At 41.7% G+C, this 26684-nt stretch overlaps 3 protein-coding genes across 5 annotated transcripts in view; all 3 read left to right on the top strand.

Moving 5' to 3' along the window:
* The first annotated feature begins 319 nt into the window (after positions 1 to 319).
* LOC129177253 (transcription factor 7-like) lies at positions 320 to 4390 on the top strand. Of its 2 annotated transcripts, none has more exons than XM_054768163.1 (8): positions 320 to 502; positions 652 to 1097; positions 1272 to 1333; positions 2903 to 2977; positions 3064 to 3217; positions 3279 to 3386; positions 3995 to 4043; positions 4194 to 4390. In XM_054768163.1, the coding sequence occupies exons 1-8, from the start codon at positions 439 to 441 to the stop codon at positions 4322 to 4324; spliced, it is 1089 nt and encodes a 362-aa protein (XP_054624138.1). In that variant the 5' UTR covers positions 320 to 438; the 3' UTR covers positions 4325 to 4390. The 2 variants fall into 2 exon arrangements, with proteins under 2 accessions (XP_054624138.1, XP_054624139.1); XM_054768164.1 differs by having other exon boundaries at positions 324 to 502; positions 4127 to 4344.
* A 5279-nt stretch (positions 4391 to 9669) lies between these two features.
* LOC129177051 (dentin sialophosphoprotein-like) lies at positions 9670 to 14852 on the top strand. The gene is made up of 9 exons (XM_054767749.1): positions 9670 to 9829; positions 10044 to 12737; positions 13319 to 13364; positions 13436 to 13564; positions 13646 to 13732; positions 13811 to 13936; positions 14015 to 14131; positions 14210 to 14260; positions 14511 to 14852. Exons 2-9 carry the CDS (start codon positions 10122 to 10124, stop codon positions 14543 to 14545), a joined length of 3207 nt encoding a protein of 1068 aa, XP_054623724.1. The 5' UTR covers positions 9670 to 9829; positions 10044 to 10121; the 3' UTR covers positions 14546 to 14852.
* Positions 14853 to 14962: 110 nt separating this feature from the next.
* The window catches only part of eif3c (eukaryotic translation initiation factor 3, subunit C), a 12546-nt gene continuing 824 nt past the window's right edge, over positions 14963 to 26684 (top strand). The window contains exons 1-19 of one of the 2 annotated variants that reach the window (XM_054767218.1): positions 14963 to 15110; positions 16318 to 16435; positions 16517 to 16582; positions 16656 to 16845; positions 16998 to 17123; positions 17420 to 17471; positions 17858 to 17982; positions 19268 to 19401; positions 20222 to 20372; positions 20465 to 20568; positions 20676 to 20817; positions 20918 to 21043; positions 23507 to 23600; positions 23691 to 23878; positions 25076 to 25300; positions 25370 to 25561; positions 25627 to 25798; positions 26365 to 26524; positions 26607 to 26672. In XM_054767218.1, coding sequence (XP_054623193.1) covers positions 16338 to 16435; positions 16517 to 16582; positions 16656 to 16845; positions 16998 to 17123; positions 17420 to 17471; positions 17858 to 17982; positions 19268 to 19401; positions 20222 to 20372; positions 20465 to 20568; positions 20676 to 20817; positions 20918 to 21043; positions 23507 to 23600; positions 23691 to 23878; positions 25076 to 25300; positions 25370 to 25561; positions 25627 to 25798; positions 26365 to 26524; positions 26607 to 26672 — 2411 coding nt within the window. In that variant the 5' untranslated portion in view covers positions 14963 to 15110; positions 16318 to 16337. The remainder of the gene's footprint in view (positions 15111 to 16317; positions 16436 to 16516; positions 16583 to 16655; positions 16846 to 16997; positions 17124 to 17419; positions 17472 to 17857; positions 17983 to 19267; positions 19402 to 20221; positions 20373 to 20464; positions 20569 to 20675; positions 20818 to 20917; positions 21044 to 23506; positions 23601 to 23690; positions 23879 to 25075; positions 25301 to 25369; positions 25562 to 25626; positions 25799 to 26364; positions 26525 to 26606; positions 26673 to 26684) is intronic. The other variant, XM_054767219.1, reaches the window with a different exon arrangement.

Genomic DNA, 26684 nt, shown 5'->3' with positions numbered 1-26684 from the left:
TTCAAAGTACATAAAATGACCACAGGTTGCTTTAAAGTGACTGCAGGAACTCCTCCCATTGCGATCCTATGCAGCGATGCCCCCAGAGGGCTGTGAGGAGCATTGCCTTGACATCAAAGTCGTGTTTGGGTATTAAGCGCTATGATCCTCCAACCATGATATCATGGCTGCATCATTCCTTTTCTGTCTATGATCTTACCTTTCATCTTCTCAAAGGTAAAAAAAACATAAGCCCAATAAATGTTTATATATAAATTCTCACAAACAAGCTTTATTAGTTTGTTTTTGATCCCCAAGTTCAAATCTGTTGCAAAAAGGCTTAAATATGCTTAAAATGACAGGATAATAATTGTCGTGGTTGCCATGGTGATTGAAGCGCTTGCTGATGATGTCACAAACAGACAAAAGGGTTAAAAGACAAGTTGGTTGGTTCAGTGTATGCTGGCACTTGGTGTCTTCAGACCCTCACAGACACGACTCGTAGCACAGCTAAACAAAGCCGGTGAGTACCCGATTATTATACATTTGTTTTCTATGTAGTTGAGCAGGATGTGTAGAGTATATTGATTACTTCAGCAGAACTTTAGGCAACAGTATTTTGTATATTATACCATAGATGCCAACTATAATTGGCACTTCTATTTATTACAGGTTCCTTCAGCATTAAAAACATCTCCAACCTTCCAAAAATGGATCATGATGACCTGTCAGACCAGCTCTTCATCCATTGCGATCATGACATATTGGGCGATACACCCAACCCCTCATTGTCCCCAAACCTCCCTTCACCTTGCGACCCCGAGAGCATCTACACCGAGCTTCGGACGGTTGAAGGCGAGGTGGATGGCTCAGGTGTCTGGTTCCCTCTTGGGAAGACACTGGAGGTCCCAGCCGCAATGATGGCTTCACCCAGTTTGGAGCAATCATGCTGTGCTGGTTTCATGCCGCCCCTGCCGCCTTACAGCCATGGCCTGGTAAGTGGAGGAGGGCAACAGCAGCTTCTAGAGACAATGTTTTGTCAGGCTAGCGCTGCTCTTCCTCCACAATGCATCCCCTATGGCTGGCCCGCCAGTCCCTTCACTCCTCATTCTCACCTGGTAAGACACTGGCAGCATTCACACAAACAATGGCTTCAAAGTTCTATTCAAACTACATTGAGAACATTTTAGAACATCAAATGGAAGTGTTTATTGGAAGTGACAGGAGATGTCTATATTAAAAGTACACATGAGGGCCATATGCGCAACACTACACGTATGATCTGTTTTCAGGATGATGATGCAGCAATGATGATGCAACCAACTGGTGTCAACTTGACTTCAGTTGGGCTTATGTAAGTGATCATCTTGTGCGCTCATTTTCTTAACATTTAAGTTTGTTTTAATCAAGCCATTTTAGCTGCATTGAATGAATATGAGTGGAATTTGACATTTTTAAAACGAGTTTGAATTCTTGTATTAGCCTAAATTGGCGCCACCGTACAAAAAGCATTGAAATATTCATCTCACATTTATCTTAAAATAAACCAATGCAAATCTTGGTTAGGGTTTCAATTTGGATTACAGGCTTTCAAGTTTTAATTTTTAGATTTTACAACAGATGGCGCTACAGTTTCCCATTCAAAGCCTGACACAAAATGTTTACTCTTTTCTGCAAGGGTGCCTTGATACTGAAATTGATGCATGTCTATTGATGTTTGGAAGGGTATATTAATATAGACATGGACATTAATATATTCCAATTGTATTCATATGATATATATAATACCATATACTATAAATATTAATGACATTACAATATGATTACAGCAGTGTTGTGGGAATGTTTTGGTCGGAGCAGATTGAGTGTGACTATTTTAATGCTGGTGCTATAGAAAAAAAAAACAATGAAATTCAATGTTGCTGCTTGTCTTTGTCACTTCTCGTTACCAACAAATAACAATAAGCAAAGGTTTGCTGGGGGAAATAACCAGTGAAGTTTTTTAAACATACATTTAAAGTAGGGATGTTCGATATTGGCTTTTTTTGCCGATATCCAATATGCCGATGTTGTCCAACTCTGACTTTGATAGCAACCAATACCAACATGTGTAACATCACATATCTCCTGTTGTGGTGGAATTGACACATATCTGATGGAGCTAATGTATACACCAGCATCAGTTAGCTTCTCGATGTGGCTGTAAACAACACTGTACAACTCTCGTAAGCTATCATCTGAGAAATACTTGCGCGATTGACTCTAGAAACTCTAAAAGTTTGGTGAACCCGTTAGCAGTGCATTTTCTGCTAGGAGTCTCATGCGGGTAGTACCGTGTCTGCCTGACGCTACTTCCACGATTTTTAACATCCCCGCAACCCCCCTCACCATTAGCGGTGTTTTGACAACCCACCACGTCCTGCCACCCTGAACATTGGGAAGCAAAGCATTGGCTCAAGTATGTGCTGCGTTTTAACTGTTATGGCCAGCGAACTCGATGCTGCACGCACACGGGGCTTCAAAGTGCATAGAAACACGCCCACAAATGTTGCTCTGACTGAACTTAACAGATGTCCGCCATTTCCGAACTTAACAGATGTCCGCCATTTCCTGGTGTAAAGTATCGACTACATGAGGCATCATATTATATCGGTTTTCATAATAGGGAAAAAAAACTATACCGATATTACATTTTTATGCTAATATCAGGCCGCTAAGATTGGTGGGCCAGTATTAACGGACATCCTTAATTTAAAGGGTTAAATACAAAAAATATCAATTGTATTTGATCTGTACAGAGTATTTCAGGCTGTTGTTTTAAATGATTGATTTAAAATGCAAAAAATGTATATTTAATAGATGTTTTTGAGAAGCTAACATTTCTTGTCGAAGGTAATCTAATGTCTTATCTGTCTTCACACAGGAAGAGAAATGCTGCACAGAGAAATCCAGCCCTCTCTTGTGTCCCTCTCCCCACACCAAACACCACTAGATCAGTGTATGTTCATTTTGAAGTCAGTCAACAGCATTTTTGTCTTTCTATTGTGGATATAACTTGTTCCTTCGCCTCTGCTGTCACTGCAGGAAAAGGGAACGTGACAGCCATCAGGATGAAAAGACGTACGTCAAGAAGCCACTAAATGCATTCATGCTGTACCGGCAGGAGCAGAGGCCCAATGTTGTTGCTCAGCTGAACATTCGAAACAGCGCTATTGTCAACAAAGTGGTTGGGCAGATGGTGAGTTTCCATTATGGAGAGTCTGTAGCATCAAAAACTGTAATGTGTGTTGTGTCCACAGTGGAAGTCTCTGACAAAAAGACAACAGAGGAAATATTACGAGCTCGCTGATGCTGAGAAACTGCTCCACGCCCAGCAGCATCCTGAGTGGTCTTGCACAGAAAACTATGTGAGTTTATGAGGATGTTTCTAGAAGCCAGGGGTAAGGTTTTTCCAGAACAACTGAAGGATGCAGGGGGCCACTTTGATACATTTAGTACATTAAAGATCATTAAAGAATATATGCTCAGCTATCAGAATAAAAAGTCAACATCTTAGCTTGGTGACAAAGCAAATTAGTCCACCATCTAATAATTTATCTAATATATCAATGAATTTACGGCCGCTCGATGGCCTAGTAGTTAACATGTTGGCCACAAAAACAAAAAACTGATCGGGAAGATCTGGGTTTGAATCCCCCTTGAGTTTCCATCGTCTCCCCGTGAGTGGGTTTTCTCCGGGTACTCCGGTTTCCCACATTCCAAAAACATGCACGTTAGTTAATTGTCTATAGTTACGAAAGTGAGTGTGGATGAATGATTGTTTATGTGGGTGTAACCCGCCTCTCTCCCGAGGTCAGCTGGGCTAGGCTCCAGCATACCCACAACCCTATGGAGGATAAGCGGCATAGAAGATGCGTGGATGGATAATAATGAATTTATTTGTACAATATACCATGCGGGCCATAAAAGGATCCTGGGCCGCGTTTTGGACATACTGTATGTTTGCGTGTTTCAGGGTAAAAAACGGAAGAGGCAAAGGAACAAAGTTAACACCAATGGTCAAGGTAAGACATTAGTATTGGAATTTGTGAAGTGCAAAACTATTCTGCAATTTGATTTTCACTAACTTTTTTGTTGATGTCGCCAGGGGGAGAACTTCTTTTCTCACATTAAATTGTCATTTCTGTTGCATCACCTACACGTGAAATCTGCAGAGCACACTTTACAGGCTCAGATGCAAGATGCAACACCTGTCCATGCAGCTTTGGATGACAGTCCTCACAAGTCAGCCATGGTGCTTTGTGCCCAAACGCAGCTGCGTGTGATGCTGGAGTTGATGGTTTAGTTTAAACCCAATGGCCTCAACATGACATTCTTCAATCTAGGATTTGCAAGGTTCAATAAATAAATTGTGAGGAAAATATATAATTTTTTTATTTTCGCCTCAATTATTTTGTCTTTTATGACTTTCAAATTGTTTTTATTTTCGAGTCACTGTTGATGGGAATGTCATACATGTCAAAAAATCCAAACTATCCCTACAAGTGCAGTTTTCCTTTAACATGGGACCCAGAGGAAAATATTCAAAGCTTCCTCTTCAACAGTCAGAAGACACATTTGAGAATCTCATCTCAGCCTCATTTTAGTTTCTATTTTGTCTAACGTTTCACGTTTGTCCTAAAAAAAAAAAGTGAGACATACACCCAGAGGAAAATTTTACTGCTCAAAGTTTGCTCTTCTACAGCTCGGGGGAGATTCTCAGATGCTAATACAACAGGTAATGCTTTTGATAAAGCTTTATTCTATCATTTCAAGAAAAAAACACTTGACTTACACATCAGCTGAGGTTATGCAGTTGTAAATATGACCAAATTAATACTGAAACTAGTACTACAGTAGAACCTTGGTTAGCGTCGTTAATCCGTTCAGACGGTCTATTAACTGAAATGGACTCTAAACCAAATCAAATTTATATATGTCCTTTGACTGGCGACCAGTCATATATATGACACATTCCAAAAACATGCAGGTGAGGTTAATTGGCGACTCTAAATTGCCCATAGGTATGATTGTGAGCGTGAATGGTTGTCTATGTGCCCTGCGATTGGCTGGCGACCAGTCCAGAGTGTACCCCGCCTGTCGCCTGAAGTCAGCTGGGATAGGCTCCAGCATGCCCCCGCGACCCTAATGAAGCGGTATAGAAAATGGATGGATGGATATATATATATATATACACATATATATATATATATACATACATATATACATACATATATACATATATATACTGTACATATATACATATATATGCTTATATATATACTGCTCAAAAAAATTAAAGGAACACTTCGAAAACACATCAGATCTAAACTGGGGGAAAAATGATTTTGAATATCTTTCCTGATAATAAGTGGGTGATGTATTAGTAACAAAATGATGCCACATAATTTGATAGAAATGAAAATGATCACCCTATAGAGGGGGGAAATCAAAGACATCCCAAAAATGAAAGTGAAAAAATGATGCAGCACACTGGTCCATTTTGCTAAAATGTCATTGTAGCAACTCAAAATGATTCTCAGTAGTTTGTGTGGCCCCCACGTGCTTGTACGCATGCCTGACAACGTCGGGGCATGCTCCTAATGAGACTACGTATGGTGTCCTGGGGGATCTCCTCCCAGATCTGGACCAGGGCATCAATGAGCTCCTGGACAGTCTGAGGAGCAACCTGGCGGTGCCGGATGGACCTAAACATAATGTCCCAGAGGTGTTCTATTGGGTTTAGGTCAGGTGAACGCGGGGGCCAGTCAATGGTATCAATTCCTTCATCCTCCAGGAACTACCTGCATACACTAGCCACATGAGGTTGGGCATTGTCGTGGACCAGGAGGAACCCAGGTCCCACTGCACCAGCGTAGGTTCTGACAATGGGTCCAAGGATTTCATCCTGATACCTAATAGCAGTCAGGGTGCCATTATCTAACCTGTAGAGGTCTGTGCATCCTTCCAGGGATATGCCTCCCCAGACCATCACTGACCCACCACCAAACCGGTCATGCTGAATGATGTTGCAGGCAGCATAACGTTCTCCACGGCATCTCCAGACCCTTTCATGTCTGTCGCATGTGCTCAGGTTGAACTTGCTCTCATCAGGGAAGAGCACAGAGCACCAGTGGTGTAGTTGCCAATTCTGGTGGTCTATGGCAAATGCCAATCGAGCTCTACGGTGCTGGGCAGTGAGCACAGGGCCCACTACAGGACGTCGGGCCCTCAGGCCACCCTCATGGAGCCTGTTTCTGATTGTTTGGTCAGAAACATTCACACCAGTGGCCTGCTGGAGGTCATTTTGTAGGGCTCTGGCAGTGCTCATCCTGTTCCTCCTTGCACAAAGGAGCAGATACCAATCCTGCTGAGGGTTGAAGGACCTTCTATGCTCTCCTGGGGTAACTACCTGTCTCCTGGAATCTCCTACATGCGTCCAGGTACCGCAGTGATGCCCTGGTCCAGATCTGGGAGCAGATCCCCCAGACACCATCCGTAGTCTCATTAGGAGCATGCCCCGACGTTGTCAGGCATGCGTACAAGCACGTGGGGGCCACACAAACTATTGCGAATCATTTTGAGTTGCTACAATGACATCTTGGCAAAATGGAGCAGTCTGCTGCATCATTTTTTCACTTTCATTTTTGGGGCGTCTTTGATTTCCCCCCTCTATAGGGTGATCATTTTCATTTCTATCAAATTATGTGGCATCATTTTGTTACTAATACATCACCCACTTATTATCAGGAAAGATATTCAAGATCATTTTTCCCCCAGTTTAGATCTGATCTGTGTTTTCGAAGTGTTCCTTTAATTTTTTTGAGCAGTGTATATATATATATATATATACAGTATGTCACAAAAGTGAGTACACCCTTCACATTTCTGCAAATATTTTATTATATCTTTTCATGGGACAACACTGAAGAAATGAAACTTTGCTACAATGTAAAGTAGTCAGTGTACAGCTTGTATAACAGTGTAAATTTACTGTCCCCTCAAAATAACTCAATACACAGACCTTAATGTCTAAACTGCAGGCAACAAAAGTGAATACACCCCAAGTGAAAATGTCCAAATTGGGCCAAAAGTGTCAATATTTTGTGTGGCCACCATTATTTTCCAGCACTGCCTTAACCCTCTTGGGCATGGAGTTCACCAGAGCTTCACAGGTTGCCACTGGAATCCTCTTCCACTCCTCCATGACGACATCACGGAGCTGGTGGATGTTAGAGACCTTGTGCTCCTTCACCTTCAGTTTGAGGATGCCCCACAGATGCTCAATAGGATTTAGGTCCGGAGACATGCTTGGCCAGTCCATCACATTCACCCTTAACTTCTTTAGCAAAGCAGTGGTTGTCTTGGAGGTGTGTTTGGGGTCGTTGTCATGTTGGAATACTGCCCTGCGGCCCAGTTTCCGAAGGGAGGGGATCATGCTCTGCTTCAGGATGTCACAGTACATGTTGGCATTCATGGTTCCCTCAATGAACTGTAGCTCCCCAGTGCCGGCAGCACTCATGCAGCCCCAGACCATGACACTCCCACCACCATGTTTGACTGTAGGTAAAACACACTCGTCTTTGTACTCCTCACCTGGTTTCCGCCACACACGCTTGACACCATCTGAACCAAAAAAGTTTATCTTGGTCTCATCAGACCACAGGACATGGTTCCAGTAATCCATGTCTTTAGTCTGCTTATCTTCAGCAAACTGTTTGCGGGCTTTCTTATGCATCATCTTTAGAAGAGGCTTCTTTCTGGGATGACAGCCATGCAGACCAATTTGATGCAGAGTGCGACGTATGGTCTGAGCACTGACAGGTTGACCACCCATCCCTTCAACCTCTGCAGCAATGCTGGCAGCACTCAGGCGTCTATTTTCCAAAGACAACCTCTGGATATGACGCTGGACACGTGCACTCAACTTCTTTGGTCGACCATGGCGAGGCCTGTTCTGAGTGGAACCTGTGATGTTAAACCGCTGTATGGTCTTGGCCACCGTGCTGCTGCTCAGTTTCAGAGTGTTGGCAATCTTCTTATAGCCTAAGCCATCTTCGTGTAGCGCAACAATTCTTTTTTTCAGATCCTCAGAGAGTTCTTTGCCATGAGGTGCCATGTTAAACTTCCAGTGACAAGTATGAGAGAGTGTGAGAGTGATAAAACCAAATTTAACACACCTGCTCCCCATTCACACCTGAGACCTTGTAACACTAATGGGTCACATGACACTGGGGAAAGAAAATGGCTAATTGGGCCCAATTTGGACATTTTCACTTGGGGTGTATTCACTTTTGTTGCCTGCAGTTTAGACATTAAGGTCTGTGTATTGAGTTATTTTGAGGGGACAGTAAATTTACACTGTTATACAAGCTGTACACTGACTACTTTACATTGTAGCAAAGTTTCATTTCTTCAGTGTTGTCCCATGAAAAGATATAATAAAATATTTGCAGAAATGTGAGGGGTGTACTCACTTTTGTGACATACTGTATATATATATACACACACACACACACACACACACACACACACACACACATATTACTCTTAGGCCTTGCGCATGCGCGTGTCCTCGACCCTGGGACCAAACAGTCATGTCGTTTATTGATCGTTCTGTTAGCACATGTTTGCTGCAAACCTGAGGCACAACATTCATAGAATGTTCCAAGAGTACATAAGTGTTGAACATTGCGAGAACAATAGAACGTTATTTTAATGTTCAGTGTTATTGGGAAGCCATGATGTGGAGCTCCACGCAGCGAAAGTGCAAATGAATTGCTATTCCATATATTGACCAGAAGACTGCTACTCATGAACCACACCGCCATGTTAATGTGAGCCACAGAATAAACAGCATAATCTGTTATTCGCTGTTCAATTATGCCTCAGTAGTCAACATGTCATGGAAAAAAACTGCGATGTGCCGAGTTATTTTGTTTTGATGAAATTACCGACAATTTTAACAAACCAAGAATCAAGTTTGTCATTCTAAACGTAAGGTGTTTTTACACACTTGTCTCCTACGAGGTTATGCTTTTTTCCTACAGCATTTTAGAACATGCAAATTAGATGATTACGTCATCTGTGACTTCTTGGGCAGCCAGAACTTCAACAAGGAGAGCATAAGTAGTTTATTTAATGTACAGTAAATATGAAATGACTCGAGTGAGAGAATGGCTTTTAAAGAAGTGGCAGGATGAGTGAGACAGAGAACCAAAAGTTAGACATTTGTATAATATTGGTCACACTTGGTCCACACTCCTATTAATAGGACATAACAAGAATGAGACTTGGACACACGCGACTTAACAGTACACTTAAAATTATAGGGACGCATGCAACAGGCTTTTGTAATTGTAATGTATCTGAAAGTATTAGTCATGTCTTAATTCAGTGCAGACAATATCAACACAGGAGAAGTGTTTTGGATTATAAACTTAAGCCAGAGAAGATAAATTAAATGTTGCTCATATTTTTACTACTAGACATGTTCTTTACAGATATATATTTTACTTTCTAAGGAAAACGGCATTTATAGATGAGAGTAGGTCATATTCTGTTCCACACTCCTATTCAGAAGGTGGCGGTAATGCACACTTAAAATATGCTTGCCAACCGCCAATAAGAAGAAGAAGCAGCAGTTTCGGTGATTGGTTGGATTATTCACTACCCAATGACTTGTCATCGTCAACATTTGAAACTCAAGCGGCAATGGTTCTGTCGTGACAATTATTTTGACCATTTAAGTTTTGTGGTGGCTTTGTTATACTAGTCGGAGCTCGACGTAAATGTGAGTCTACTTGTACGGGTAGGTTGTTGCTCTTAAGTACTGACATGACCAAGCTAACGTCAATTTGAAAGCTAATTTTTAGCTAGCTTTTACTGTCAGTTGTCAACGTTTATGTGGCTAAACTAAACGTTATCTTTCCTTGGTGGTGATAAATACATGGTAGCTTTCAACTCATTTGATCTAAAATTAGGTTTCCGTAAAGCTATTTCACACTTGCACTTTTCATCCACAGGCTGCAAGCACTGACGGCAAACATATACAGATCACCTTAAGTCTTAGTCATCTCCAACAGCACCGGAAAAAGTCCAGAATGGCTAACTTGTCATCGGGGTGTTCGTCATCTGTTCTGGAAAATCAAGACGTGGATAAAAACTGGGAAAACATTCCCCCTGGATTACCTGCATCATACACGCAATATTTGGATTCTGAGTACTTCCCGGATATCACACTCGTTGATGTCACACGAGACTTCGAAATTCAACAAAGTATGAATGATTTATCTGCACTTAAAAGCATCCCAACAACACCTCTGTCTGCAAGGGAGTCAGTCAGAAAGCTTGAGAAGGTAGTGCCTCCCAAGATCTCTAAGAAGGATTCCACTCTGACTCCAAGATTGAAAGTAAACAGAGAAAACAGACAGCCTCCTCACTTGGATAGCAATGCTTCTGTGTTTTGGTTATATGATGAGTGTTTACCAGACATTACTGATGTCTCTTTTGATTGTGAAATGCAGCAGAGTGTAAACTCACCTGGTGATGATCAACCTGCTGGCGTGATACCCACAACTGACATTTCACCAAAGCCTACTTTTGAGTCAAATATGGAACATGTAGCAATGCTGAATCTTGATGAAGCCACCAAGAAGAACACTACTACACAAAATGTGAATGAAGAGCCGAATAGTCCTACCACAGAGTGTGTACTTGCAGATCAAGATAGCCTGCCTTCTGGGAAAAAGGCTAAAACCTGCGCGACAAGTGGTAACAACAACATAATTACCATGATGTCAGAAACGAGCTTAATTGGCGGCCACCACAATACCGTTAATGGAAAACCTCAATCCAATAGCACAATAACCATGTTAGAGAGCAGCTCCTGTGATGCTCACCCTCCCCAGTCTAATAGTACATTAACTTTGTCCGAAAAGATATCCAGTGATGATCAACACAACAGCTTTGATGGTAACCCTCCCCAGTCCAGTAGCATGATAACTAATAATTCTAGTGATGGTCACCAGAACACTTTTGATTCTAAATCTTCTTCTCAGTCCAATAGCACAATAGCAATGTCGGACAGTAGCTCCAGTGACGGTCACCACAACACCTTCAATACTAACCCTCCCTCTAAGACCAATGGCACAATAACAATGTCGGACATTAGCTCCAGTGACAGTCACCATAACCTCAGTCATCCTCCCTCTCAGACCAATAGCACAAGAATCACTTCTGAAAGCAGTTCTAGTGATGGTCAACACAACATCTTGGATGCTAACCCTCCATCTCAGCCCAATAGCACAGTAAACATGCCAGAAAGCCACTCATTTGAATGTCACCAAAACACCTGTGATACTATCCCTCCTCATTCTGGTTGCATAATAACCAACAGTTGTAGTGATGGAAAACGCATAACCTTTGATGCTAACCCTCCTCAGTCCGGTACCACAATAATCAACAGTTCCAGGGACGGGCACCACAACATCTTAGATGCTAACCCTCCATCTCAGACCAACGGCACAATAACGATGTCAGAAAGCAGTTCCACAGATGTGCACCACAACACCTTTGATGCCAACCCTCCTCAGTCTGGCAGCACAATAACCAACAGTTCTAGCTGTGGACACCATGGTGCCTTCAATGCTAACCCTCTATCGCAGACCAATAGCGCAATAACGAATTCTCAAAGCAATTCAAGTGACAGTACCCACAACACCTTTGATGCTGACCCTCCTCAGTTGAATGGCACACTACCTGTGTTGGAAAGTGGCTCCAGCAAGAACCATCACAACACTTTTGATGCCAAACCTCCTTCTCAGTCCAATGGAACAATAACAATGTCGGAGAAGAACTCTAGAGATGATCAACACAACACCTTTGATGCTAACCCCCCTCAGTTGAATGGCACACTACCTGTGTCGGAACGTGGCTCCAACAAGAACCATCACAACACTTTTGATGGCAAACCTCCTTCTCAGTCCAATGGCACAATAGCAATGTCAGAAAAGAACTCTAGTGATGATCAACACAACACTTTTGATGCTAACCCTCCATATCTCAGTGGCACAATACCTGTGTCGGACAGTAGATCCAGTAACAATCACAACAACATTTTTGGTGACAAACCTCAATCCACTGGCACGATAACAGTGTCAGAGAAAAACTCGAGTGGTGATTGCTCTAATGACAAGGTGTTAGAATCGCTTCAGGGCACATTTGAGGCCAATCCCGGCAAAGAATTTTTGCCCTCAACTCAATATGAGGCCAAGGACCCTTCTGAATCTGTGCCCGCAGACCAAAGCGTAGATACAATCCTCAACAGCAAAGCTCAATCTTTAAATTTGGATGACACCCTTGATTTGAAAAGTGAGGCGTTGATTACTTCAACGCCAATGACTAGTTGTAAAATGTTCACCTTCGCTGATCGGGACAAGGGCAAATCGCTGGTAGCACCAAAAAGTCTCTATGGCGATGCTGCCAGTAAGCCAGCGGTTCAGGCAAATACGTCCAACGTGCCATCAAACATCATCTGTGATCGAAAGACAATCCTGTCCGCTAAATCCCTGCTGCCTGCCTTCAAAACTGCAACGCAGCTGCTCAAATTCAAGCCGGCGTCGTTGCTTCCAGGACAAGGCGAGATGATTGGATCAGGTCTCCCTATGATTAGACAAAGAACTACGGCTGAAGCTTTGAGTGCACGCACACTTCAGGAGGTAAGCTGGTATAAGACCATTAATGTTGTTGCATCATCTGTCTTTGAAAAAATATGGCATCATAATAATACCATACTTACCCAAATAGAAGACCACCCTAAATATATGATAACTGCTCTTTTTCAAGACCCATTTTTGGTGACAAAATCACAGACGTAATAACAAATTTTGGTTTAAAGAATATGTTTTTAATATCAGTGAAACAACTGGTAGATTGCAATTAAAAATATATATATGTTTATTAGCTTCTTGACAGTTGCTTGTTGGCTGTGCTTCATTGATCAGCATTATCGTAAAACTAGCATCATAACCCCTTCTCTGCTAACAACCTTTCAGACACAGGTCTCTGTCGCAAGTGCATCTCTCCAGGTTACTGGTTTGTGTGAGTGACAGGAAAAAAGCTCTGACTCACTTGGGATAAAGCTGTTTGACACCACCTGCCGATTTACATGTGTATATCTATAACCAACCTGCCTTTCTGAGACTTTATTTGGTACTTTATTCTGTCATGTATTTGGGTCAATACGGGGTTTCATTTTGAATCAAATTCTAAGTATAACTTGTGATTTTGTGCTTTTTAGGGTTCAGTCGTGTCCAGCTCATATAACCTGAGAGCATCAACGACAGGTAAGTTTGACTGTGATATGTAAGACAGTTTTACAATATACAGTAACTTGTGTGTTTACTCGCTGTATTAGCATCCAAGCTGCCAAAGTCTGGACTGGAGAGGCCACAGTTGAGTGCAAGACCATCAAGCCTCCCCAAAGTGGCGCCACTCACTAGACCGCCACCCACAAGAAGCAGCACACTGGCTTCCTCGAGTGCTGGTAAACACTGTATTTCTGCAGAAAGACATTGCTGTCATATTTGAAAGGAATCCTTTTACCTTTTTTTTCTTATTTTTTCAGCTTCGAATGCTGCAGTCAAGATTCCCCAAACAAGGAAGCACAACTTAGCCAGAGATGAACCAGTTGTGAAGAAGAAGACAAAGATGGGTATGAATGTGTTTCCCGTACCGTGACCGTAACAGTGCTGTCATGACAGTGTGGCTGCTGCTGCTTGTGATCTTTCAGATGTTCCAAAGTCGTCCAGTCACACTGTAGCATCAACATCTTCTGAGGGTGCAATAAACTCAGCCAGAACCTTGAGGCAGTCTGCCAACTGTCAACGAGCTGTGGTGGCTAAAGGCCAGAAGGACGGTGGGCTGGAATTTACTTGAGGAAATCTAACTTTAGTTTTTTCTATTTGCTTCACACAGTTTTTTCTTCTCTTGTCAGATGCTGCAGTGTCTACCCGGTCTGCTGCGACCTCAGCAGCTAGTGAGGCTGCCTCCAGAACGAAAAGCATAAAAATGCCAGTGACGAATCAGAGACCTCTGCTGGCTAAAGGCCACGGTAGGTTAAAAAGGAAATAGAAAGCCAAGAAAGTCATCTGATTCGTGTGTTTTGATTTTATTCTCTTATATACTACAGGTTGTGCCAATTGCATCGTGTTGGAGCGGGAGCTTAAAAGACTGAAAGAAGGTGGGCACCCCGGTACCACCTCCACTCCATGTTCAAGAAACAAAAAAAATGTTTAAAAAATATAAAAAATAACAGTGATATTGGGGGAGGTAAATTTCTCCTTGTTGGCAGGTCTGGAGGTAGCTTACAACACATTTTTTCATATGACTATGCATTAATTACACTTTAAATTGATCAAACAGTTTGAAAATCTTGTCATTCAGTTAAGTCATTGTTCTTGTTCCTGTTTTAATTTTGTTTTGTCTTCTAGAACTGCAAAAGTACAAGAAAGAAGACTACATGTGAAGCACCCCATTCCATCATAAATATGAAAATTGTGCAACTGTAAACTTTCACATTCATAAGATTTCATCTATGGTAATACATTTTTTGTGTGAGCATAGTCACATAGGTCAAGTATTTTTTGTATATGTTATGGTGCTTTTCCCGAAAGGCTATATGTGAATGACCACAGGTGACCTTTCAAAAATTCAGTTTTGTCTAAACAAGAGCAACATTGTTTAATTCAGTATGATTTAAAAAGCCTAATAGATATAAATTGTTATAATTTACACAATGTCTACATGTATTCATTAAAGGCAAGAAATTCAAACTCATGTGGAAGTAGAATTTTTCATGATACTGTACTGTATTAATGGCTGGGAGTGCATTACTTTATACCGGTAGGTGGCGCCATACTGGCCGCCAGTGGCCGATCAACTCAGTAGAAGAAGAGTCACTTCCTTTCCTGGCTCAAGTGACGGGAGCTGTCGCCGCACGTTCTTTCTGTGCCAACACTACAGTAAAACTGGATTTTATCAGTATTCAAAGACGACAGCGGTATCACAGAATACATTTCACAAGGACGTAGGTGAGTTTTGTTTAGAAAGAAATTGCTATGTGTTTGATCATTCCTACCTGTCGCTCAGTGTGTTTCCCGGAGAGGCCCCTTCCTAGCATAATGATAACGGAAGCTTAGCATTAGCGCAGAACCACGTTAGTTAGCATAGTCTTGTTAGGAAAGTCAACGAAAACATGAGTTAAAGTCAAGTTCTGCGACTGTAATATATAATTTGATAAATTGTAACAAGGGAGCAACAACCGTATCATCGTCCTGTGGGGTCTAACACTTACTTTCAAAGCAATTTTGTAGGAATTTTTCAAAACCCCAATTTTAGTGATGCCATATCGATTCATACAACGGCTTCTAAAGTTAAGTCCAACTTTAAGGCTTTCAGATTCACGGATCGGAGCTTCGGGACAAGATAAAGTGTGTGTAGAATATTAATTCACTTTAATATCTATCTGCAGGTGAAACTTCATTAAAATGTTATGGTGCGAAATATGTTTTTGTTTTGTTTTTTTTTAACCCGGAATTACTACATGTTTTCATGTAGAGTGGCTTTCTGGCATATTTTCAATATGGATGCCTTGATTATAAATACTGTATAAAAGCAAATAAAATATGGATAATTTAGATATAACAACAACATTTTCTCAAATATGGAGTGGATATTGGTAGATTTTATACATTCTTGTCATCGATAATAGCTAGTTATTTCTTGTGGTTAGTGTTGGGTTTTAAACGAATACATGGGTTGCTGCTGCAGCACATGAAAAATATGACACTTGATTTTCTTCCCTGGACTTGTCAATTATATATTTTGTAGTACGGTTGTATCTGCCAAGGTCCGTGCGTCATCACAGCGACCAAAGGCACTATTGTCCGGTATGAAACTACTTTAATATTTGGGGTCGAGAAAGTGAATGAGGTATCATCTTAAACTTCAAGTCATGCTTCATTATATAGAATTAATCACAGACTTGATTTTACGTATTTCAAAATTTTGTAACATTCCTAGATATTGTACATCTGTTAAATGGGGGTATTGCATATTATTATGAATATTTAGGCAATATTCTGAGTCATCTGTTAACCTTGAATATTGCATATTGAATATTTAGAAATTATTATTGCATCCCGTATATGACTGCAGACTGACAAAGTCAAGCTTATACTGTTGTGTTATTGTAGACGTATTGTGTTTTGCCTAACATAATTTGTATTGTTTTTGCAGATTGAGTGCTTTCTTCAGCCATGTCTCGTTTCTTCGCCACCGGGTCTGACAGCGAGTCAGAGGAGTCCTCATCCGCAGATGAGATTACCCCAAAAGCACCCGGGACCACTTTCAAACAGTCAGCTCAATTTTTGCTTTTAATACCAGTGTTACTTTTTATTTGAAGTGATCTAATATATTGCCGGGCTCGTCTACACAGGTCACTGCTGCTCAGTGATGATGAGGAAGATACTAAGCGAGTCGTGCGAAGCGCCAAAGACAAAAGGTTGTCAGGGAGCCAGCAACAGCAATACAGCTACAATTGTACACACTAATTTCAATGTGTTCCTGAAATATAGGTTTGAGGAGTTGACCAATCTCATCAAGACTATCCGCAACGCTATGAAGATTCGCGACATGGCCAAGTGTCTGGAGGAGTTTGAGCAGTTGTGTCGAGCCTTCCTCAAAAGCAAGAATATAGTGGACAAGGAGGGGGTTCCATCTTTTTACATCCGTCTCTTGGCAGACCTGGAGGATTACTTGAATCAGGTCAGATGTCCTCTTTTTATCACTGAATTGTCATATAGCTTAATAAATGAGAGCCAGTGTTTAAAAGGCCTTGGAAGGATGTCATCCTTGTATACTAATGTCCAAAATCTGCATTTGTCTGCGTAATTTATTCATATGAGCAATTGTTTCAGCTTTGGGAGGACAAAGAAGGCAAGAAGAAGATGAACAAGAACAACGCAAAAGCCCTCAGTACACTCCGACAAAAGATCCGCAAGTACAACAGGGATTACGAGACGGAAATTGCTGCTTATAAAGAGGTAAAGAGGTGTCTAAATTACATTTACTGTGACTAATTAGATTAGATACCGTTTGTAAAAGAACATTACAACAAAATTAAGTTGGATCATCCACTCTTTACAAATACATACTTAAAAATAACACTCAAAAATACTAAATAAATTAACATGCAGTTCTTCAGTCCTCGTGTGTGTGCGTGTGTTAATGGCTGTTGAGGACGCGCTGTGTAGTCTAATAGTTTGTTTTTGTTGTTTGTCAGGGCATCATTAGAGGAGGTTGCACTCATAAAATTGTCGTAATTCCTTCTTTCTCTTAGAATCCACAAGAATCTGCAGATGAAGAGGAGGAGAAGGGACAAGATGATTCAGGTAACCACATTTTTCCTTGTTAAATTATAAGGAATCTTTCCTGTGTGTGTGCGAGACATGAAGAAAAAAGCTCGGACACGTTTGGGCAGGTGTTTTGGACCACTTGTTGGTTTGATTGTATACTGTAAATCCATACAAGACTGAATATTAAACGACCCCACCTTTTTTGTCTTTAGAAAAAAAAACCATTGTCCTGTATTTGGGTCAATACGGTAGTCACATGAATTTAAAATTTGTAACTTTGACCATTTAGGTCTGATATCATGTTGGTTTGATTTATAGATCCCTAAACATGGCTTCCATGTTGTTTGATGTTATGAGGAAGTTACATTGTTAAAGACAAATGATTGCCAGTTTTAATTCATTCCTATTTTTTGTACTGTAAGGTTCATCCTCTGACAGTGATGACGAAGGTGGCGATGAGGGCGTGTCCGCCAAATCATTCTTGAAGAAAAAGCCAGAGGCTGCGCCTGAGGCCAGCAAGTTCCTTAAGTCCGCCAAAGGATCCGGGGTATGAAAACCTCCTTTTAAAATTGAAATGGAATACTGGTTCATTAATTCGTAATTGCGTCAAGAGTATCAAAAGTTTAAAAAATGGGAAAAAAAAGGTGTTGGCTAATGTGCCTGGGGATATGTACCAAATGAATTTCTGTGAAGTAGGATTCAATATTAATAAATGGAATACTTTCGTAATAAGAGCATAGAAAACCTGTTTGACTTTGTAAATATGGGTTTTAACATTATAACAGCCCTGTAGACATGAAATAACACCCCAATAGTCACTTTTACATTCCTGTTCTTTGTTTACATCACATTGCGCAGGCTACGGTATCACTGCAGGCACATAACAGACGGCCACCGCTAGCATAGCAAGTTACCAAGCTAACTAGTTAGCCTCTCCAATTTATTTATTCTAAACTTACGTAAGTGTTCAAAACGGAGTGGGGAAGAATGGCAAAGAAGCCAAAAAATTTACCACTTCCACACAGAATGAGAGGATAACCTTTTTTTCCCACTCAACCTCAGTAATACATGGTATGAATGGACATATATGCTATATCAGAGGTGCCCATTACAGCGATTGTAAAGGTTGCGTTGGTCACATGTCACCCACATCATAACCATCACTTTGTAGATGTCATATGACATCAGTCAACTGGCATTAAACCCCCTCCTGATTCGCGCCTGTGCTTCGGCACAAAAAAATAAAGTACCAAAAATAATATGTTGCCTTGACTTCGGCTGCATTGTCTTTTGCGTAATCCTTTTAATTTCTCGTATACGCTACGCAGCTATTTTCACTGACATACTACTCGGTTTATATGCAGAACTATTGAGGAATTATGTGTCACTATCTTTATTGTCAAATTTATTTGAATTGTGAATTACTGAATGTTATCAACTATTTTGATGACCTGTAAACTTTGAAAGTGTGAATGTGAAATACTAATCATTAGTACGTATTTACTATAGTAGTTGCAAAGTTTACCGGTTAGATTTTATATGTGCCATGTTTTATAGTGACAGGTAGATCATTTTAATTGTGTGCACCCCTGACATACATGTACAATGTACATAAATACTCACATTATTTTTTCCTAAATTCATTTTTTTCCCCGTTGCCTTTTTTTTTTTTATTATTATTATTTACCTGTGTGTCAAAAAATTCCAGAAACAGATGTATGTTTTCCCATTTTTTCAGGCACAGTTTAAGCACCAGCACCGTTTCATAAATATGGATTTGGCCCCTGGCATTGGTTAATATGTAAACGATACCTAACCCTATCTGTGCCCAGGATGAGTCCTCCTCTGGTGATGATGATGATGATGACGATGAAGACTGGAGCTCTGACACTGTGGACACTGGGAGTGAGAGCTCCGATGAAGGAGAGGGGAAAAGTGCATCTCTCGCCATGGTCTTCCTCAAGAAGTAAGACTCCAAACATTACCCGTTAAACTCGTTTAAGTTGGTCCCATTTATGCCAACAAACAGTCTATGTCAGGGGCCTCAAACTCGCGGCCCGCGGGCCATTTGCGGCCCACCAAATCGTATCTTGCGGCCCACGACTGAACATCAAAGAGTAGTGTAACTGCAGCCCACAACATCCAGGCAAGCTCAGTGTTACTTCCATACTTACAGGGGCAAGCAAACACCAACACTGAACTAACAGTGGTGTTATCACATGGATGTATTGTGAATTGTATCGTGATGTACCCTGAGATTCCCAGCCCTACTCCCAATACTTGATGCGGCCCATCCTCACCCGGACTCTACCTCTACTGGCCCCCAGTGAAATTGAGTTTGAGACCCATGGTCTATGTGGAGCAACTCATGTCCTGATCCAACATGTTCTCATTACTAAAAAGGGCATGCTGAAACTGAGACAAACACAAACGACTGCTTTTGTCGACATAAAATTTGTGACCCAGTGGAGACGTTTCTATGAAAAATTGGTCTGTTTGTGTCGACGTGTTGTATTATTGTCAACTTCATCATTAACGCTAAGGAAAATTAAGCAACAACACAAATAATGCCTAATAAAAATGTCACTAGCGAAAGCCAAAAGAACATGTGCAAACTATTTCTGGTGTCAGGAATGTGAACAACCTCTTGTTGACCTGAGTTAGGCAGGTCTAAAGGGCGTTTCACTGTAGTATTTACCAAAGTTAAATGTCGACTACCCTTTTATGAGATGTTTGTAGAATAAACGTGTGCCATTACCTCTTCTGTGATGTCTCTGTGTGTGCAGGGCCCAGGCACCCGAGAAGAGCAGCGAAAAGGTTGGGAAAAAGAAGAAGCTCAAGAAGAAAGAGAAACTGGAGGAGGAGGCTGAGGAAGAGGGAGGAGAGGAGGTCGAGGGAGGCTGGGAGAAGGTGAAGGGAGGCGTCCCTCTCGTCAAGGTAAGGACAATCTTTCAGCAAGCATCTTTGGAGGTAACACCCATAGTTATGCACATTTCTTGCACATTGGTACATTGCATTTACATCATCAGGAGAAGCCCAAGATGTTTGCAAAGGGCACAGAGATCAACACAGCTGTGGTGGTGAAGAAGCTCAATGAGATCCTGCAAGCCAGAGGGAAAAAGAGCACAGACAGGTAACCAGTCTCATTTTACTCACCCTCTACTAAGGCTCAGTCTTGATTCGAGACTGTATGTACGTTTGGTCACTCATTTATTATTTCATTTCCTATCCCATTGTCAGGACTGGCCAGATTGAACTGCTCAATGCCCTGGCAAATATCGCTACAGAGAATAACCTTGGTGCGGGTGTCACAGTCAAAATCAAGTTCAACATCATTGCTTCGCTGTACGATTACAACCCCAACATGGCAACCTTCATGAAGGTGGGAAAACTGTCTCATACTTATATGTTTATATTTTATATCATCCACTAAAAATGTCAGAGTGTGGAAATGTCTGTCTTTCTTTGACTGTCCCCATCAGCCGGAAATGTGGAAGAAGTGTCTCGAATGCATAGACGAGCTGCTGGACATGTTGTTTGACAACAGCAACATCTTCATTGGGGAGAACATTGCAGAGGACAGTGAAAACCTGACCATCTCAGACCAGGTATCCCAGCATCTCATGAGCTTCATTAACTGGGAATGATCCAATAGTTGGAGTTTTGCATTCATTGTTGCATTTAGTGTCAATGTTTGGGGTGTAACAGCACACTAAAATGTAATTTCACTTCAGTTTCTTGGAGTACTTGGTTGCATGCATCGGTTAATGTTCAGTACAAAAAAGGCAGAAAAATGACTTTAAATGCTTTTTTTTTTTTTTTTTTTTTAAATGCAAACGGAACTTTTTTTTTTTTTTAATAAATAAAAGCGACCCATTTTGGTGACATTTCAAATAAATTAGACTGAGTTTTTTTTTTTTTTTTTTAAATAGAAAAATAAAAAAATAAACTGTTTTGTTTAAACAATTTAAAAATCTGCAGCTTGAATATGACAACTGTAACTATTCAAGCTTAAAGTTTTTGGCTAAAAAGATTAACTTATCCACATTTTCTACAGAAAACACAGATCTGGTTGCATTGACAATATCTCCAGCAGTGGAGAAAACACACTCACTAGCAACAGAGGTAGCTGGAATACAGAGGTAATGCTTTGCTAGTTTTGCTATGTGGGGTATGTGGCCTCAATTCCTTTCCACCAAAGAAGAGCAAAGATTCAAGAGAGTTTTATTGTCATGTGCATGGTACAACAGCAGTTATACTGCAGTATAACAGCAGTTATACTGCTGTTGTACCATGCACCGTGAAGCTCTGTATGTACTGACCTCTTCTTGGACCTTCTCCAAAAGGGTTGGTTTACTACTTCCCACCTGTGTCTGGAAAAGTTCACCTAAAAATTCAGTCATTACAGACTTCTTAACTGGAGGTGACCTGGTGGATAATGTCCCTGGAAATTAAGATCCAGATTATTTCTCTCATGAGGTTGCTGAAAATCTTCAGTCCCTCTTCATCTTGTATGTGAGCCAAGGCTTTGAATCTTGGGTCCAGGGCTGTGCATTTGTGCAAAAAGTCATAGTACACAGAGTATCTTTCCTGCAGGTTTTTTGTGACTGCTAGCTTGTTGTGATTGTTTTAAGAGGTTTAAGTGCTTCAATCACGTCCTCTGCCATTGCCGCCACTTCTTCATTGAGTGTGTATACAGTATGTCTTTGTTCTTCAAAGCTTTTTCAGTGAGTGCTGAATATATAGCTGCTTGCTGTACAAGATATTGTTCAAGTATGTCATAGCTTGAGTTCCAGCTTGTGGGGACATGCTTTGAATGAGGGCATGCTTTTGGAATATTCAGCATTTCTTGTTTGCTCTCCAGCATGTGGGCAGCTGTGGTGCTTTTTGTGGAAAAATGTCACAATCTTTCTTACTTTGTCCAATAATCCGAATATCTGGTTGATGCATGTTGGTGTGTGCAAAACAGCCTATCTGAGGGTCCAGTCCTGCTTCTTTTATAGCATTGACAATGTTTTTAGCATTATCTGTGGTCACAGGAATTGTCTCTCCAGTCTCTCCAGCTTCCATTCATTCACAGCCTCCTTGAAGAGCTCTGCAAGATTTGTGCTCGTGTGCTGTTCATAAACGGGTCTTGTTTGCAGAACGTGACTCCTCATCTCCCATTGTGGCGAAATGTAATGGACACTTGCCGTTAAATAGCTCTCTGTTGCGTGTGAGGTCCAACCATCTGTCGTAAGTGAAATAGCGGACATGTGACAGCTCGTTGACGACATCACATAAAGTGCTGGTATAATTTTCTGGCTAAAGTGAAGACATAATGGTATTTTGTAGCAAGGTTCAAGAACTTTAATCATATACTTAAAGCCAGCATTCTCAACAACTGAATATGGACGTAATCCCGTGGCTATAAAAACTCCAATACCATGTGTTACTGCTTTGGCCCGGTCAGAGTTGCTTGCTAGAGGTTGTTTATATGCTGAAGTTATCGGTGTTTGCACTAAGCTGGTTCTTTGTTGTAAATGTAACATTCACTGCCGGATGATGCCGCTTTTAAGTGTGCTAACATGTTAGATGTGTTTCCTGCAGCATACCCGATATCCGTGGAACAATGTTGACGCGCAACTTTGGATTTATCCACTTGCCTTTGTCCATCCGTAATTTTAACAGGGAAGCCAAAGTGGTCCCAAACAGGAGACCGTAGTGAGATGGGAGGTCTTCCAGTTCAGGCTTCTCGCTTGCATTTGCCGTGATGCCATTTGTCACGCTACTAGCGTTCTTCCCTCTCAGTCAGTAGTGCCTGACACTCGGAGGCGTCCGTGCAGAAACTCGCACAGGGCTTTAGCTCCACGCAGAACACTTGGATCACTCTAAATAAATTTAATTAGAAAAATAGCATACAGTATAACCGAAACGGTATGCAAGTGCATCGAACCGAACATGCAGAACCGAAATGGTTCAATACATCCATGTGAACCGTTACACCCGTAGTGAATGCCCTTTGTCCTGTCATCCAAAATGCAAGAAAAATGGTCGAATGTGATAATGAGTTGTTCTTGTGTGTTTGACAGCCTTTCAGAGTTCGTGGTTGCATCTTAACTCTGGTGGAAAGGATGGATGAAGAGTTTACAAAGATCATGCAGAACACTGATCCTCATTCACAAGGTGAGGGTTTTTTTTTAATCTTGAATTAAACCATATAGATAGGAGGGGAAAATGTTTGACAAAGGTTCCTCATCCTCCTCTTCCTCCTAGAATATGTGGACAACTTGAAAGACGAAGGACGCGTTTGTGGCATCGTGGACCGTCTCCTCACCTACTTGGAGACCAAAGGAAGCACAGAGGACATTTGTCGTGTCTACCTGCGCCGAATCATGCACACTTACTACAAGTTTGACTACAAGGCTCACCGGCGCAGCCTGGGCATCCAGGGAGAAACAAAGGTGACAAAATCTGTTGCCAGAAAACATTCTGTTCAAAGGAATGTGTAGCGTCTTTCACACACAGATCCCACAAAATAGCCTCATCAGAGCCATAACATTTGAGCCGCCATTTATCCGCTTGTGCCTTTTACACAGAACCTAGCAAACCTGGATATCACCGTAATTGTGTGCACTTTTACACGACATGTCATCTGACATCATCGGTTCATTAGCTAGTCCGATACAATATCTTTGCAATATCTTTATACAGGTGTGCCACCTGTTTCAGCCTTGATAAGACAGCCGAAGCCACAAAATTAGTCGACTGCCATTTACAATATACTGAAAACAATAAATATTATAATTCTGAATAAATGTATATTTTTTTTAAGTATAAAAGGTCTTTTTAATTCATCTTAACTATAAGGTAGGGATGCTCTGATCTGGTTTTTATGCTGCCGATTCGAATACTGATCATCCATGAGTGAGATCGGCCGATACCGATCACATGGATTAACTGTACATATTTCATGTGCTGTTGGCCAGGGCCGACCTTAGACTATTCCAAGGATTCCGATGGATGTAATATCCACTTCCCCGTGGGAGAAAAATGAGCTCCAAACTAACCGCATTGCTTGTTTGTTTTAAAAACAAAATGTCACTGTTAAAAGTCACATTTGAATTTCGAAGACGAGAAACTAGGCAGATAATTTAACAAGCTAGTTAGCTGCGGAGAGCGAGGCGAAGCGTGTATTGAAAGATGCAAGAGAAGTTGAGCACCAATAGGTTTGCCAAGGGAGTGATCAAACACACTGGCATCGATTGGCATAGCCTGTGTCAAGCTGTAAAACTGAAACCATTGCTGTTTTACAGACTTGTGTTGATACTCGCAGCAATACGGGTCAAAGTGCTTTTCTTGTCAGCTCACTGCTGGCATGCACATTCATGCCATGTCTGTGTTGTCCTGACATGGAATGTCATGTCGCTGCTGCACGGCAAACGTTTTTGTGATTGGCTTTGAAAGGCATTTATTGGCAAATGCTGATCACGTATTTTTTTTACAGAAATCGGCTGATACTAATCGGTGACCAATCGATCGAAGCATCCCTACCGTAAGGGGGTGGAAAAGCTTGAATCTGACCTTGAAAAAGATACACCTTGTATCCCACCTTGTAATTCCCTGTAATGATCTGACCGTGTATGCCTGGTGTCATGTAGTCCCAACAGGACCAGGAGGAGAGCGAGGGAGAGGACAGTGCTGTCATCATGGACCGCCTCTGCAAGTTCATCTACGCCAAGGATCGCACCGACCGCATCCGCACATGCGCCATCCTCTGTCACATCTACCACCATGCGCTGCATTCACGCTGGTACCAGGCACGTGACCTTATGCTGATGAGCCACCTGCAAGACAACATCCAGCACGCCGACCCGCCCGTGCAGGTGCGTACACACAAAAGACCCCACAACGACGGAAATTTTGTGCTAACTTAACATCAATCGTTCTCTTAGATCCTCTACAACAGAACCATGGTTCAACTGGGAATCTGTGCGTTCCGTCAAGGGATGATCAAAGACGCTCACAATGCCTTGCTGGACATCCAGTCATCAGGCCGTGCCAAGGAACTCTTGGGTCAGGGTTTGCTCATGAGGAACATGCAAGAGAGGAATGCAGAGCAGGAGAAGATTGAGAAGAGAAGACAAGTTAGTCTTCACAAATACGCACGTGTCGTGTTGGCATGTGTGATCATCGCTTGTTGTCATCATAGGTGCCGTTCCACATGCACATCAACCTGGAGCTGCTGGAATGTGTGTACCTAGTGTCGGCCATGCTGCTGGAAATCCCTTACATGGCTGCCCACGAGTTCGACGCCCGTCGCCGCATGATCAGCAAGCAGTTCCACCATCAGCTCCGAGTGGGAGAGAGACAGCCATTACTCGGTAAGACTACTTGTCATGCTTAATTATATTGCCTTTTCCTGACAGGAGTATTAAAATTCCCTTAGTATACTATTTTAGATAAGTCCCCCATGCATCACAATAATGTTTTGGAATTGTATTGCCCAAGGCATGGCCTTGATGCTCAAATTTAGACAGTTTGGAAGTCCTTCTATTTTCCTTCAGTTTGTGTGTGTACCTTTAATGCTAATGAGCTGTTTGTCTTCAAGAAATGCCATTGTGCATGTTGTATTTTTACATATACACTGTAACTGCACTTGTCCAACATAATAGATGCCATATATCCTATACAATAATGTAATATTAAGGAGGGCGACAGGCGACACGAATGTTAGCAACACTACATAACTATGTTAGCTACAGTGCTAACATTACAGTACACTCAGTTACAGGCAAGCCAACCAGAAACAAAATGTTGAATCTGTAGCTGACAGGCTGGCAGAGCTCCTGGCTTTATTTTACGGTGGTTTCGCTGCACACCGTAAAATGAAGCAACAATGTGTATACATGTGGTCATCACCTGTCTGCTTTGTCTACCTACCATCCAGGACCCCCAGAGAGCATGCGGGAACATGTGGTTGCAGCTAGCAAGGCCATGAAGATGGGGGACTGGCGCACCTGCCACTCTTTTATCATTAACGAGAAGATGAACAGTAAAGTGTGGGACCTGTTTCCCGAGACGCAGCGAGTGCGAGAGATGCTCGTCAGGTTGGTACAAAAAATAATTTCTATCATGTTCTGCTGTGGGGTTGTTCATTATCTGACTGTTTGAGATGTGTTTGTTCTGTAGGAAGATCCAAGAGGAGTCACTAAGGACATACCTGTTCACATACAGCAGCGTGTATGACTCCATTAGGTCAGCTTTAAC

This window comes from Dunckerocampus dactyliophorus, chromosome 2, assembly GCF_027744805.1.
Source record: "Dunckerocampus dactyliophorus isolate RoL2022-P2 chromosome 2, RoL_Ddac_1.1, whole genome shotgun sequence".
In the NCBI taxonomy this organism is placed as follows: domain Eukaryota; kingdom Metazoa; phylum Chordata; class Actinopteri; order Syngnathiformes; family Syngnathidae; genus Dunckerocampus; species Dunckerocampus dactyliophorus.
This window is presented reverse-complemented; position numbering and strand designations above follow the sequence as displayed.

Excerpts from the sequence above, each read along its gene's own strand:
- LOC129177253 (XM_054768163.1), top strand. The coding sequence starts at position 439 with ATGCTGGCACTTGGTGTCTTCAGACCCTCACAGACACGACTCGTAGCA. Across the intron at positions 1,334-2,902 it reads TTGACTTCAGTTGGGCTTAT|GAAGAGAAATGCTGCACAGA; the intron begins GTAAGTGATCAT and ends GTCTTCACACAG. Across the intron at positions 2,978-3,063 it reads CCAAACACCACTAGATCAGT|GAAAAGGGAACGTGACAGCC; the intron begins GTATGTTCATTT and ends CTGTCACTGCAG.
- LOC129177051 (XM_054767749.1), top strand. The coding sequence starts at position 10,122 with ATGGCTAACTTGTCATCGGGGTGTTCGTCATCTGTTCTGGAAAATCAA. Across the intron at positions 12,738-13,318 it reads GTGCACGCACACTTCAGGAG|GGTTCAGTCGTGTCCAGCTC; the intron begins GTAAGCTGGTAT and ends TGTGCTTTTTAG. Across the intron at positions 13,733-13,810 it reads GAAGAAGAAGACAAAGATGG|ATGTTCCAAAGTCGTCCAGT; the intron begins GTATGAATGTGT and ends GTGATCTTTCAG.